Consider the following 15,896-nt stretch of genomic DNA (forward strand, 5'->3'; position numbering starts at 1 on the left):
TTTGCATACTTAATGAGCCACCATTTTTGCGCAAGGGGCTTTTGCTCAAATAGGAGCTCTCTACATGGCAAAAATCCCCTCTTGTGCAAGAGCCATTCTTCCTGGAAAACGGCAGAACGGCTCTTGTGCAAGAGGGGTTTTTTGCCAAGTAGGCAGCTCCTTTTTGCACAAAAGCCCCTTGCACAAAAATGGTGGCTCATTAAGTATGCAAATGAGGCACAGCAATATTCACCGCCTTGCCTCATTTACATATTTTCTTGCACAAGAGAGAACAGTGTAGATGTAGCCTAGATGTTTCCAATTCTTGAATTACCCAAGGGGTTCTGTTAGCTGCAGTGAGGATGTACAGGTTGTGAAAATATTTCTTTTTGAGTGAGAGGAAACTTTGGTTCTAGATTGGAGGAGATCTTGAAAGGAAACCATAATAAAAGCCTGGCTTGAGAAGAAAGCATCAGATCAGGTTTATGTTCAGGGTTTTTGTTTTATTGTTTTGGATTACCAGTAAAGCCCAACCCTAGGAAGGGATGACTGTGGACACAGACAGAGGGTCTCTCTGCTCTGTAGTAGGGATGTAATGACTAGTTCACTACCCAATAAGCAAATGCTTGTCGGGTAGTCAAGTAGGAACTCGACTAGTTGCTTCTCCTGCCCCCCGCCACTTGCTCCCTCGTGCCCTTTAAATCTCTGCTGGAGTCCCTGGCAGTGCATGGTCCACAGCCTGGGTAGTGTTGAAGGGCTGGCTGGGAAAGGCTAACCCAGCCCCTCTCCTTCTGCCTGAGGCCCTGCCCCTTCCAGAAGATCTGGAGCCAGCTTCCCCCCAGGTCCCAGCAAAGTCTCTCATCTGCCCTGGTAATACATGACTCTCCCACTGAACAGGTCTCTGGATTCAAGAACCTATTTCCCAGTTTAACAGTGTAGTGCATCCTGACTACACACTATCTTTTAACAAAAAGTTAGAGTCTGTGTTGCAGCTGTTATAGAAATTAGGCCTTTGTTTATCCTCCATATAAACTTGTATTGTTGCTATTCTATTAATTGGCGCATAGTAAACTAATAGATTTGGGACAGCTGTGTGGAGCACTGAGCTTGGCTTCCCAGACTGCTTGGTTTCCTACTGATCTAGCTGAAGAAATGGCTTCAAGAGACTGATAGGAAAAAAAAGTAAAATATTTTCTGCCCCAACAAATTCTGCACAATGGCCATGTTCACATGATATACATGCATAGTATATGAACTATCATGGGTTCTTCAACTTGGCCATCACATTCCACCCCATACTATGAAAATATTTACTCGTCTCCTGATGCTAGCAAAGGGAAATGATAACATTTCAGTTGCCATAGAAAAGCTGTAAGACAAAAGAACAAGGAATGTGAGAAAATAAAATGGGAAGAGAATTTTAAACATATTGGCTAGACATCCTGTATATTGTTCTTGCTTGTTGGGTCATTAACATTCTTAGAACTCAGCAAACAAATAAGCATCTATTGAAAAATCAATATTTGCTAAACTACAGAGATTTTGACTTCTGTAGAATTTTAAGTGAAAAATGATTCACTATACCTTGTTCTTATTATTGCTTTCCAATGGAGAGGTCAGACTTTTCAGAGAGATCTCCCTCCCAAAGAAACACTTATTTACTGTGTTCCAAGTTTCATGCTAATTTAAAAGTAACGATATCAGTTTAAAAAATGTGGCTCCATTTCTGTGTCTAAAAACTGTGGCTGCAAGTTTGCACTCCCAGCTATGTCTAGACGGCCGCTTTTTATCAGGAAAAGGTACGTAAATTGCGCTCTGAAATTTGTGTACCTTTTTCTGATAGTTTTGTCAGAAGAGGCTTTTCTGAAATTTGGCCCGCCTATGCTAGGCCTAATTTCGAAAAAACCTCCTCTTTCAGAAGAGCCCTTCTTCTTTGTGACACAAGGAAGACACGGCTTCCAAAAGAGTGCGTCTGATCTTCCGCAAAAAATATCAGACGAGCAGACGTGTTCCCTGGTCATGGCAGAGTTTGGAAAACTCCGTAGTCTAGACGTAGCCCCGGTTATTGTGGGAACCTAGACTTCCAGATACTTGATTTTCATGTACTATTAGGTACTTAAATATCCATGTGACAATAATTGAGAGACTGTAAAATTTCCCCAAGTTTATTTGCAGCCTCACACAGGGCAGCCAATGTATCAGAAAATCAGGCCCAGACATTTAAAAAAAAAAAACACCTCCAGAATTACAAGAAGAAGTAAATTCCCATTCTTGCGTCCATATTCCCATCTCACATCTTGATGGGAAACCCCTAAGCTAAAAGTTTTGAGGGCTCCTCTTTCAACCACAGCAGGCGATACATTCTATCCCTTCTGGGAATCCACAACCCCTAATGCCTCAACTTCCACTTCCCATTTCAACTGCTGCTGCTGGAAGTATGGTTCTCAGGGGCAGACTCCTTCTCCAGCAGCCATTACATTGGTTAAGATGGGTTATTTTTCAGTTGTTTTTCTTTGTTGCTACTACCCAGGCTAAGTCTTTGAAGGCAATTCTTTGCTACTGCTATGTCCCTATGGTAAGGAGGAATGAGTAAGTACACCATCTGATAAGAACCAACTCTGGCCAATAAAATGCAACGCAATCACTGGTTCCCACTACAGTGACAGACATTAGTGGCTCAATAATAAGGCCATCTCCTAGCAACATCTCCTGGAATACAGATGTCAGTACAACATAGCTTTTGGGTACAGAGGAGCAAGTGAACAAAAACAATGAGTTATGGATGAACCTTTTTTGAGCTCATTAGCTGGGCAGATGAGACAGCATTTGTAAGAGACCTTGGTGTTGCCAAATTTTATAATTTTATCATGAGTCTCATATTTTGAGTTTTTTCTTAATGTTTAAACTACTGTCATGATGTGATTATGTAGAACCTCAGCTTTCATTTAAAAAAGAAAGTGAGGGCAATTGAGCTATGTCAATTGCGTAGCTGAAGTTGAAATAGCCTAATTTGGCTTTTGGTGCTGTCTATACAGCAGGAAGGCAAAGGAAGAGCACTTTTCTTTCATCTTCTCTTACTCATCATGAAATGAGGGTTACAGGAGTCAGTGTAAGGAGTCTTCCTGCTCACCTATTATTTTGAAATAATGGCTTTCTGTATAGACACGCTCTTTGTGATTTTGGAATAATGTCATTTATTCCAAAATACCGGTGCTGTGTAGACATAGCCTTAATTTCTAGTCCTCACTGTTGAGGAGGAAAACATGCAGATGCAGCCAAGCATACCCAAAAAATCTAGAAAGTCAAAGAAAAAGGATAATCATTTTTTTAAACGATCTTGTGATTTCTAAACCAATCTCGTGATTTTTAGTGGCATGATTTTTAAACACCTGAGATTGCCAATACTGCAGTAAGCAATGTAACCAACTCTCACAATTTTAACACATCTCATAAAAGTTAGTTTTCTTCTTTAGAGTTCTAGCTGCTGGAATTTGTGTGAATGCATGAGAATCTCAGGTTTTCATCTTTCTAAATCACTTTCTTAGTCTTCATAATAGCAGAGAAAAGCTTGACAACATAATCTGAGTGTAATTAAGTTCAACAACCAGAAGGCAAATATAAAAACTCAATGTGTGTTTTTTAAAATCCTGATTTTTAATCCAATTTCAAGATCTTTGGGGCCTTGCTTGTGATATACTTGTAAATATTTGGCAGTACGAAGAACATGTCATAGCAGTGCAACTTTGGTCACCCTTTAGCTTTAGGCTGCTGCATTTGAGCAAGTGCTAAATGCACATGGCAGTAAGGTATCCAAGAGAAAAGTCTGTCAGAATTAAATTAACTATTATCAAAGATTAAAAAGTAGTATTTACGCTGCACTACAATTTAACATAATTTAAAGATACAGAATCAAATTGCTAATGACTCTTCCTATCACACATACACAAACAATGTTAAAAACCTATTATTAAGGTTGTAAAGTTAAGCACTCAAATATTAAAAAATGCCAGAATTAAGGGTGTCTATGAAACTTCAGTTTGCTCTCCTTACCACACTTCTACCTGTGCTTTGTGATTTGATCGAAGAGGCTACGTCTAGACCGCAGGCTTCTTTCGGAAGAAGCTTTTCTGGAAGAGATCTTCTGAAAAAACTTCTTCCGAAAGAGAGCATCCACACTTCAAAAGTGATCTGCTTTTTCGAAAGATAGCGTCCACACTGAATGGATGCTAGCTCACATTTATGCTGTGATTACTATGGACGGAGTGGCCACTAGGGCACCTGTGCTTTTTCCTCTTTCCTCTTCTTTCGAAATAACTCCCTCTTCCGTGTCCACACAAGCCCCTTTTCTCAAAGAGCTCTTTCAGAAAAAGGCTTCTTCCTCATAGAAAGAAGTTTACCAATGCCGTTTTTCCGAAAAAACTCTGTAGTGTAGACCTAGCCTAACAGTGGTCACCAACCAGTAGATCCTGGAGCCTCTGACAGGTACTCATGACCAGTGTGGCCAGGAGGCGATCAATTGTCAGCACTTCATCTGCCCTTTCCCTGCTGTGCTGCCCCTGCCCTCTGCAATGGAGGTGCTCTGGGGAGCCTCTTTCTTGCTGTGCAGGGTGGGGAGGCTGAGAAGGGGCATTGATGTCAGGGTGTCCCTCCTCCCTACACCCATGTACTCCATCTCCAGAGAGTGAGCAGAGCAGAGAAGGAGTGGAGCAGGGGCAGGGCCTCAGAGAAAGGGTGAGGAAGAAGGCAAAACAAGGGCAGTTGGGTTTGAGGTAGATCCTGAATTAAATTTTAAAAAGTGATCATGTGCTTAAAAAGGTTGGAGACTGCTGGTCGATAATTACATGTTCATGTGCTATTTTTTCTCCTCATAGTCCCAGTGTGCTTGCCTAACAAGTCTTAGTCTCCACACTCTGGATTCCCTCTGTCTCCCTCCCTTAGTGCCAGTTCCCATTTCTTTTCCCCAGCTATTAACCCCCTCCACCCAACACACACACTGTCTCTTTGTTGCCAGCCCTGTTCTGGTTCTGTTGGGGTGCTGCTGCTTTATTTACCTGTGATGTCAAGTATGGCCACTCACAGCTCCCATTGGACACAGATCGCCACTTCTGACTAATGGGAGCTTCGGGAAGCGGTGCGGACCGGGATGCCACTTTCAGCTGCTCCCATTGGTTAAGAACAAGGAACTGTGGCCAATGGGAGCTGCAAACAGTCGTACCTGTGGATGCGCAAGTAAATAAAGCATCTGGCAGTTTGCCAGGTCGCTTATTGCCTACCCCTGCTCAACACCTTTTTTCTCCCCGCTCCTCTGGTTTCTGCACATAGAAAACATGAGCATAAAATATTAGTTTGGGAAAGTTATAAGTAGCTGAACACAGATTCTTACAATGGGAAGGGTCAATAAACTTTAATAATAGGCAGTACTACCAGCCCTACCTCCAATCAGTGCCAGCAAAATGCAATTCAGTGTATGTTGTGTGTATATATGAGAGAGAGAGAATGAGTGGTGATGTGAAGAGAAATGCTTCTTCTATTTAACCCCAACTTGAATGTATGAATATTTTCAAACCACAATTTGAGTATAAATGTAATTTACTCAAAAATGAGCATTGCTGTTCAAAGTAAAGTCTATGCCACCCTACTCTCTGAGCACAGATGACCTAAATGCAACACAGTCACTGATATTCCATGGTAGAATGAGTGCAAGCTATTGAAAGATTGAGCAAGAAGAACTGTAATTTTTGGCAGTGGGAAAAGAGGGCATAAGTGTGACCAGTGGTTCAGCATTATGTGGAGACAGTGGCCAAAGTAGCGGCACCCCTAGTGCCCTAGGGCTGGGATGAGGACATTTCTACCTTTTGTCCTTAGCACAATTATTTAATTGTCTAAATAATATAAACAATTTAAGCATTGAATTTACTGGATATAAGAGTTTAAATTTAACACTCATAGCAAGTAAGCTGACCGCTTTAAATGATTTACACTATTCAATCAATTACAATTGTGCTTTACACATGCACAGATGCTTAAGGGAAATTAGACAGAAAACACAAGTGAGTGGGTAATTTTCATCTGCATTTCCTTCTTTATGCAGTGCATGTGCTTGTAGACAAGTCAGTGAGCACCCTATCTACAATTATCCATATGCAGATTAAATTTCATATCAGCTATAACAGGAAATTCCTGCAACATTCATAATCAGTGGCAACATATACCAATGCATTGACATGACGTGTTTGACATGAGGAGGTCAAAGATAAAAAGCAACTTAAAGAAATTGTATTGAATTAAAGCCAACTGAAACTAAAGACGGACATCTTATTTGAAAAAACCAGGAATCCTGTGATATTTTAAAGATTAACACATTTATTTGGGCATAAGCTTTCATGGGTGGAACCTGCGTTGTCAGATGCAAGTGGGTTCCAGCCCATAAAAGCTTTTGCCCAAATAAAACTTGTTAGTCTTTAAAGCTATGTCTACATGAGGGAGTTATTTATTTCAAAATAATAACTCCTGAAATAACTATTTTGAAATAAGCTATTCCTCTTCACAAGCAGTAGTTATTATTTTGAAATAACAAGCTCTTTATTTTGAAATAACAGGGCTGGTAGTGTAGACACTCACCTTGTTATTTTGAAATTTAAGTTATTTTGAAATAACTCCCCAGTGTAGACATGCCCTTAGGTGCCACAGGACTCCTCATGGTTTCGGCTGAAACAGACTAACATGGCTATCCCTTAAAACTTGTTGCCGTCTTATTTGGTTATTTCTCCCCCTTCTTGAGCAGTTGCCTGAGTTCTATGTAAAGCTATCTCCTATTTATTCAGAATAGCAACTGCAATTCATTTATTCAGGTAGCAACTGCAAACATACTTTTTTGTGTTTAACTGTAAAATAAGTCTCCTTTTTTAGGCTGAATTTGAATTTTTGCCTCTTGGATCTGTTCCTCTTGTATTTTCTATTTTGCAGTTTGACAGAGTAAACTTTTATTTTTCTTTGGGTGTAGAATATTCAAAGAGCCACGAATGTGGTGTATCAAGCTCATCATGTCAGCAGGAGTAAAAGAGGCCAAATTGTGGGTACAAGAGGTGGATTTCGTGGCTGCACAGTGTGGCTAACAGGTATTTTAAGCCTTATTGAGATTGCAAATGGATGTGTGAAATGTGTTGCTCAATGGTACTGGATGAGTATAACTTGAAATTAGTTTATCTATGTCAATAACCAAGGTATCGTTTAGTGCAAGATATAAAGAGGTCTGTTTATTTCAATTTGATCCGCATAAATAGATACTAATGAGGCCTAGAAAATTCTTATGACCTGGATACACAGGGTGAAATAAATCCCATTTGCTGGGATTTAAAATATTATGTTATATCATATTTATGCTTTGTATGTATAGAGAATAAATAATCCATAGAATGTAAGTTACATTGTATTCATTTAATAAAATGTTGGGGAAGGGATTACTGTCACGGTCTCACTCTGCGCACTGTTCCAGTTATGTTTGCACAGTTCTCTTACTACTATTTGTCATTTATCATGTTTGTTTGCTTGGTAACTCTTGGTATATTTTCTTTGGCAACAGCAACATGGGAAAATACACATTCCATAATGTTTGGAATGCCACTTTATCTTATGTTCATATCATTTTGTGGGCAGACCTTTCCATTAAAAACAGTTTACTTTCAAAAGGTTACTGACTACCAATCATTTAGGTGAACTACTAAATCAGTTAAAACTTATTTGTGAAGTTGAAACTCATCCAGTGCCATTTATTCCCTTTTGTATATAATTTATAGGTACTGTATGTGAAGTGTTTGCATTTCATTTAGTGGTATCTCTTCTCTGAAATATATAGAGACGTTACCATCACTTCCTATTGTTCTAATTTTTAAATGATTAGTCAATAATGAAATAACCATTGAGGGTTTCTTGATAGCTTATCTGTTAGGGGGTATGTCTAGACTACATACCTCTGCCGCTTGAGGCATGTAAATTAGACATACCGACATAGTCAATGAAATGGGGATTTAAATATCCCCCGCTTCATTAGAATAAAAATGGCCACCGAGTTGTGCCAGCTCAGCTGTTTGTTGGCACAAAGCGGCATTCAAGACGGGGATTGGTCGGCAAGGGAAGTCTTTGCCCGTCTTGACTGCTGCTTCATGCCGACAAACAGCTGAGCCGGCACAATGCGGTGGCCATTTTTATTATAATGAAGCGAGGGATATTTAAATCCCCACTTCATTGACTGTTGGTATGTCTAATTTACATGTCTCGGTCTGCAGAGGCATGTAGTCTAGACATACCCTGAGTGACTGACTCTGTTGTCTTATATGAATTGAAGGGTTTCTGTCCCTAACTAGCCCTCCTGTCCTGACTCTGTTACTCAGAGCAATCTTCAGTACATGGGTCTGAACCTCCTTCAAAGAAGAGGGTTTTGGGTGCCACCACAAAACTGTCTTTACTCCCACTCAGACCTCATGGACTCAGTGCTCTTTGTGCATTATAGGATCCATGCAGAGCAACTGGGACATGAAGTGGTTGACCAGTAATGGGGGTATGATCTCAACCTTTTGACTTTCAGATCACTGTAGGCTTCTATGCCCAGCATCCCACCAACTGTCTTAGCCCAATGAGAGTACCAGGGTCTCCAGGTGATGGCCTGGCCTCCTCCGGATCCCCTGGGATTTGCTAGATTTGAATGTACCTATTTCACAGGAGAAAGGAGGGAACCAAACTCTGTGTTCTCCCCTGAGGAGAGGATGTGAGAAACTATGAGAATTTCCTTAGTGAGTTAGTCTGCTTGCGAAAAATCCCGTTCTTCATCTTCAATAGAAGAGGAGATTCTCGGGGCCTAAGTATACAATTGCTCCACTCTGGCTAATGTATGTCTCATGCCACTAATCTACCTCTGATATCTAACCAGTTCTGTCTAGTCTGTATTTTCATCTAGGAGCTGATGTTTAATTACTCATAACCAAAAATTAGATTGCTGTTTAGTCTTTTTAATACTCCGGATGGACCTCGGTATGCCTTGCTTGTTCTCTCTAACAGGTCTTTCTGGTGCTGGGAAAACAACTATTGGCTTTGCTCTGGAAGAATACCTGGTGTCTCGTGGCATGCCTTGCTACTCTCTGGACGGGGATAACATTCGGCATGGTCTGAACAAAAACCTAGGTTTTTCAACTGATGACCGAGAAGAAAACATCCGCCGTGTTGCTGAAGTTGCCAAACTGTTTGCTGATGCTGGTCTTGTTTGCATAACTAGTTTTATTTCCCCTTTTGCAAAGGTAAACCTATTTAAGATTGTTCTGATATTTACTAGAAAAAATGGGGTCTCTGCAGAAAGTCCACTGGCACTCTCATCACTAGAATTAATTCATATTCATTAGGAAAAGAGGCACTTTTAAAGAGCATAATTTATGTATTATATTTCAGACACACAGTTATGTAGTGTACTCACCACCCCTGGTATTTCAGGGTGTGATTCTGTAGGCATGTTTATCTGTGGTGTTCCCTAAAGGCCCTCTGTCTTTACACACCATATAGCTTAAAAGCAGCAGTTCCCTTTCTGTGGGAACAAATATTCCAGCATAATCTAAGTCCTCAAGAATCAACCTTGCTTCTGGGTCTGGCCCTCACCTCCTTTCCTGGGATTCCACTGCCTGTCCTCAGCTCTGGTATCAAACATTCTTAATCCCACCACAATTTTACTGAGGCCCAAGTCCTCAACAGCCTCTAGCACTTCAGCCTTTCACAGAAACTTGCCATCCTGTCTGCTCCCTCTAGCTTCCTCCTTAAACTCTTCTGCTTTTTATGGGGCCTGTGTGTCCATTATGTTATCACCCAATGTCGCCCAATCTTGCCCCCTGTGGTTGAGAAGCAGCTAACTAGATACATATATTGTATCTAGTCCATAAGTAATTATTACCTTTCCAGACTGTGATCAGTTTCCACCTCATCACACACTCCCTTTATTTTTCCCTCTATTCTTTTTTGTTTAGATCACAACTATGTAAAGTAAGTTCCCTTGATCCCTAATGCTCACATGTAAATTTGCATGACACATTGCTGTTCAAAGATATGCAGAAAATTAGGTTTCAGTTAAAAAAGTCAAAAATAAAATTTTCACTCAAGCAATTCATTAATCACGAGTTTCCTGAAAAATGGAAAACTGGAGGAAGGCATTAGGGGCTTTACAGTGGTATAATCATACTGCTATATGCTGTTCTAAAAGTTTTGGCATGCTGTATACTTGTGATTTATTTTGCTTCATGCTAATGACACTAATCTGCTTATATCAGGTCAATACAACTGGTTATAAATAATCTTTGTTTTAAAGCAAGGATTAGTTAATAAATAGTCATTCAAAGTGTAAGATTCTGCCATCCTGCCAAGTGAAGATACTTGTCCTAAACTGCTGTGAAAAAGCTGAATCTAGATCAGACTAGTACATTTTATTAAATATTATGTGAAAAGAAACATCTTTTCTTAGTAAGAAAATACTTAAAATATATAACAGTAGAAGACTTAACTGGCGTTGCCTGGGTTCGGCCGGGGTTGGAAGTGGGGACACACACTTGGCTGCTGGCTTTTACCTGGGTTGGCCAGGGGGAGGTGGGAGGGAAGGACAGGTGCACCCTGGTGACCGGCTTCTTCCCAGTGCTGGTTGAAGGGGGGGGGAGGCACATACCCTGGCTACTGGCTTCATCTCATGGCTGGCAAGTTGCACTGGGTGCTTGCTGTCCCCCTGTGGTCATTCCACAATATAACTCCCTTTACCAGATCCCTCCCTTTGGGTATGTCTACACTACCCTCCTAGTTCGAACTAGGAGGGTAATGTAGGCATACCGCACTTGCAAATGAAGCCCGGGATTTGAATTTCCCGGGCTTCATTTGCATAAGCGGAGAGCCGCCATTTTTAAAACCCCGCTGGTTCGAACCCTGTGCAGCGCGGCTACACGGGGCTCGAACTAGGTAGTTCGGACTAGGATTCCTATTCTGAACTACCGGTACACCTCGTTCCACCTCGTTCCTAGTCCGAACTTCCTAGTTCGAGCCCCGTATAGCTGCGCTGCACGGAGTTCGAACCAGCGGGGTTTTAAAAATGGCGGCTCCCCGCTTATGCAAATGAAGCCCGGGAAATTCAAATCCCGGGCTTCATTTGCAAGTGTGGTATGCCTACATTACCCCGCTAGTTCGAACTAGTGGGGTAGTGTAGACATACCCTTCCTGTTTTATGAAAAACAATTAAATTTCAGAAACATCCTATTGTCCTGGCACAACCAAGCCCTGACCTTGCTTTAAGTTAGGATAAGAGGAAGCTGCTTTCCAAATGTGGTGGTCTTAGTTCTTTCTTATCATTTAGGAGGCATTCTTGAAGAAACAGACTCAGATGGTCAGAGAGACTCACATTTCTAAAATAGATAGATAGATTTTGCAATGGATGATTATGGCCTGTACCTTTCCATTGGAAAAATACAACTCTAGGCAGGGTTTTGTTATAAGATAAAACATCTAGCAACACTCCTCTGAGAATTCAGTTGAGGAATTGCTTGTGATTTCTCCCCTTGCTTCTTACAGGATCGTCAAAATGCAAGGGAAATTCATGAAATGGCTGGTCTTCCTTTCTTTGAAATCTTTGTAGATGCTCCTCTAAATATTTGTGAAAGCAGAGATGTGAAAGGGCTTTACAAAAAAGCAAGGGCTGGAGAAATCAAAGGTGTGGTAAACAATTTATGTTTCATGTTATTTTAGTATTTTCTTTTTATCTGCCTGCCTTTTCTCATCAACAGTGAAGAGTGCTAAGAGGAGCCAGTGTTGCCACTTCTTTAAACAAAAGGAAAAAGCCAGCCAATATTGACTCCATGGGGATTTCACTAGCAGAGATGTATGTGCTTAGAAGCAGGCCTGCAGAGAGGGAGGGTGGGAAAGGCAACTACCTCAGGGCCTGGCAATTCAAAGGTGCCCATGTCTCTCAGTCACTGCTACTCTGGCAGAGGTGGTGACCAGAGCCCCTGGCCTTTTAAATCAGCACCAGAGTAGGGATATAAAATCCTGTTTAAAATGTTAACTGGTTAAACTACATATTTAACCAGTTAATCAGACTGCTGTGTTGCACCACGGGTGGGGGGGCTGTTTCAACTGTGTCAGGTGCCAGTTAACCAGTTACCCAAGTAAGCATGCAGGTGAGGCAAATCCTTACTGGGTAACCACTTGACCCTTTACCAGATCCCCAAGCGGTGTGCTCCGGATGGTGCTGAGGGCTGGAAGGGATGTGGTGCACGTCCAAGCAGTGCTGACAGCTGGCTTCCCCCAGTTCCCCCTTCTCTGACCAAAGCTCTGCCCCTTGCAGAGCATGGCGCTGGGTCCCCGCCCCTTGCCTAGAGGCCTAGTGAGTCTGTTGGCTCTTCTGCTTATAGGGTTGTCAACAGCAGATCAGGGGTGAGAGAAATGTAAATTTTGGACTTGGACCCCTAAAGTGGCAGTTGGGCACATAAATCCCTTTGTGGATTTAGCCTTTAGGAACCTATGTCCCATTTTCAAAAGTTACTCAGACTGTTAAGCACTTAATGTTTCTTCTCGATGTTAAAATTCTTTACTTACTGGCATGCTTATATTTCTATGTTCTTTTAATGAGAGGCCAAGTTATAGGTGGTGTGATTGGGACTCGATTACAATCACATTGCTCTCTCGTTCAGCATGCAAGTATATGACATAAAGGATATTCAGCAGAGGAGCTGTGTGTTTCTATGCAGGTTATAGTCTTCTACCCGGTTACAATATGTATCACAAGCCAACTGAATCTTCTGTGCCACAACACTGCTTTAAGGCCTGACAAGTAAAGCTAATGTTGACAAGTATAAAAGTTGACATGATAATTTTCCTTTTTCTGAAATGCCAAATACATTCCCTTCCTCCACTAAACATTTGCTCATATTTTCTTTCTCTCTGCATCCCCCTGTTTTCTTTCTCTCTGCATTAAAGGCTGTAGAACAGGTTTTGCAGTGTTGGAATCAACACATTTCAATAGGAGGGCAAATAAAGGTTGTTCCGGTAGCATGGGGTATTGCTATAATCCTACTGTCATGTCCATTGTTGATAGATCAAACAAGAAGTCTCAATATTATTTCTGAGCATAGGTTCTCCGAATGAAACAATGTTTTCTTCCCAGTTGTGCAGTACCTAGCTATTTTATTGATCTGTAGACTGCTTGCTATTACGTTCACTAAATTTGCCTTGGGTTTAATTGTGCGTAGGGTTCACTGGGATTGATTCAGAGTATGAGAAACCAGAATCATCTGAACTAGTGTTGAAAACAAATATTGCTACTGTGAATGAATGTATCCAGCAGGTTGTAGAGCTGCTACAAGCACAAGTGAGTAGTTTTGAACCAAAAAATTCCTGCATTTTGTAAAATATATTTTCCAATGTAGGCCTTTTGGTATATTTTGTTTAAAAATTAATGTGTTAATGACCATGCTTATTTCTTTTCTGTATAGAACATTGTTCCCAAAACCATGATGAACGATGTTCTTGAACTGTTTGTACCTGAAAATCAGATTGGCCAGGTCCGAGCTGAGGCTAATATGCTGCCTACTTTAGAGATTACCAAGGTAGGAGAATAAAGAAAGTGGCAATGTGTAGTATGATAAATCCTTTTATCAAAGTACTGTACAAGTTACAATATAGACATCTCCAAAGTGTGTGGAGCCCTGATTATTGCAAATCCTATGACTAGTGCAAGTCCTACTGCTACACAAATGTGAACGGTTCAAGGGTTACTAAGAGTTTAAAATAAATAAAAAGCAATACAACAGCATGCAAATTATTCAGTACTGGCTACACCAGCGTTTTCCAAACTATGGGCCGCAGCCCAATACTGGGCTACGGGAAAAAAATACCAGGCCTCAGTGTGGCTGCCAGGGTGTTCCGGGCTCCTGGACTGACCATGCAACGCCAGGTCCCACAAGCCCTCAGCTGCACTGGGTGGATGCAGCCGTATGTTTCAGGCTCCCGGCAGAAGCATAGTCAGGGTTACCAGGTGAGCTCTTATTTCTGGCTGCGGAGGGGGGGGGGGGTTGGATATGGGCCGCAGGGAAGCAGGGTCAGGGCGATGGAGCTGCCCAGGGGAGATAGGGAGGGGAACCGCCCGGCAGAAGCAGGGCTGGCCGGGAGGGTGGGAGCAGTGGGTCTGGCCAGGGCGAGATCGCGGGGGGGACGGGACCGGCTGGCGGGGGCAGTGAGGCTGGCTGGGGAACCGGCCGGTGGAAGCAGGGCTGGCCGGGGGGGGGGGGGGGGGAGAGGCGGGAGCAGTGGGGCTGGCCGGGAAAGATGGTTGGGGGTGGGGAGAACCGACCAGCAGAAGCAGGGCTGGCGGGGGCAGCAGGGCTTGCAAGGGGAGATCGGGAGAGAATCTGCTGGTGGGGACAACGAGGCTGGGGGGGGGGGATGAGGGTGGAAATTGGCCAGCGGGGAGTGGGATAGTTCAGGGCGCATGCAGATCATAGAATCATAGAATCATAGGACTGGAAGGGACCTCGAGAGGTCATTGAGTCCAGCCCCCCACCCTCAAGACAGGACCAAGCTCCGTCTACACCATCCCTGACAGATGTCTATCTAACCTGTTCTTAAATATCTCCAGAGAGGGAGATTCCACCACCTCCCTTGGCAATTTATTCCAATATTTGACCACCCTGACAGTTAGGAATTTTTTCCTAATGTCCAATCTAAACCTCCCTTGCTGCACTTTAAGCCCATTACTCCTTGTCCTGTCCTCAGAAACCAAGAGGAACAAATTTTCTCCTTCCTCCTTGTGACACCCTTTTAGATATTTGAAAACTGCTATCATGTCCCCCCTTAATCTTCTTTTTTCCAAACTAAACAAGCCGGCTACGTCTACACTGGCCCCTTTTCCGGAAGGGGCATGTAAATTTCACTAGTCGTCGTAGGGAAATCCGCGGGGGATTTAAATATCCCCCGCGGCATTTAAATAAAAATGTCCGCCGCTTTTTTCCGGCTTTTAAAAAAGCCGGAAAAGAGCGTCTAGACTGGCCCCGATCCTTCGGAAAAAGTGCCCTTTTCCGGAGGCTCTTATTCGAAGTAGGAATAAGAGCCTCCGGAAAAGGGCACTTTTTCCGGAGGATCGGGGCCAGTCTAGACGCTCTTTTCCGGCTTTTTTAAAAGCCGGAAAAAAGCGGCGGACATTTTTATTTAAATGCCGCGGGGGATATTTAAATCCCCCGCGGATTTCCCTACGACGACTAGTGAAATTTACATGCCCCTTCCGGAAAAGGGGCCAGTGTAGACGTAGCCGCCCAGTTCATGAAGCCTGGCTTCATAGGTCATGTTCTCTAAACCTTTAATCATTCTTGTCGCTCTTCTCTGTACCCTTTCCAATTTCTCCACATCTTTCTTGAAATGTGGCACCCAGAACTGGACACAGTACTCCAGCTGAGGCCTAACTAGTGCAGAGTAGAGCGACAGAATGACTTCACGAGTTTTGCTTACAACACACCTGTTGATACAACCTAGAATCATATTTGCTTTTTTTGCAACAGCATCACACTGTTGACTCATATTCAACTTGTGGTCCACTATGACCCCTAGATCCCTTTCCGCCATGCTCCTTCCTAGACAATCGCTTCCCAGATCCTGAATAAAAATGTAAAAGCAGTGCCTTTTAAATATCCCCACTGCTGACAGTGAGGTTTAAAGGCACTACAATAAGTCAGAATGGAGAGAACCTGGTGCACTCACCATCTGGAATGAGAATACAGATAAAAAATTCCAAAGATGGTGTCGGCTTTCTGAAAATAAATGAGCCCCTTTTCGATACACGATGTGGTGGTGCAGGGTTTTATTGGATTACGCTGGTTCTGCTGGCAGAAGCAGGGCTGGCGGGAGGGGTGGGGGCA

At 42.5% G+C, this 15,896-nt stretch overlaps 1 protein-coding gene across 3 annotated transcripts in view; it reads left to right on the forward strand.

The window, feature by feature from the left end:
* PAPSS2 (3'-phosphoadenosine 5'-phosphosulfate synthase 2) overlaps window positions 1-15,896 on the forward strand; it is a 76,652-nt gene that overhangs the window by 40,230 nt on the left and 20,526 nt on the right. For all 3 annotated transcript variants that reach the window (XR_016350172.1, XM_075935081.2, XM_089780155.1), the window contains exons 2-6: window positions 6,983-7,097; window positions 9,034-9,269; window positions 11,563-11,701; window positions 13,239-13,357; window positions 13,482-13,595. Coding sequence is in view for 2 of the 3 variants with exons in the window: in XM_075935081.2 (XP_075791196.2) it covers window positions 6,983-7,097; window positions 9,034-9,269; window positions 11,563-11,701; window positions 13,239-13,357; window positions 13,482-13,595 (723 nt within the window). In the remaining variant the exon portion in view is untranslated. The remainder of the gene's footprint in view (window positions 1-6,982; window positions 7,098-9,033; window positions 9,270-11,562; window positions 11,702-13,238; window positions 13,358-13,481; window positions 13,596-15,896) is intronic.

The sequence above is a fragment of the Pelodiscus sinensis genome, chromosome 8, assembly GCF_052426305.1.
Source record: "Pelodiscus sinensis isolate ZL-2025 chromosome 8, ASM5242630v1, whole genome shotgun sequence".
NCBI lineage: Eukaryota > Metazoa > Chordata > Testudines > Trionychidae > Pelodiscus > Pelodiscus sinensis.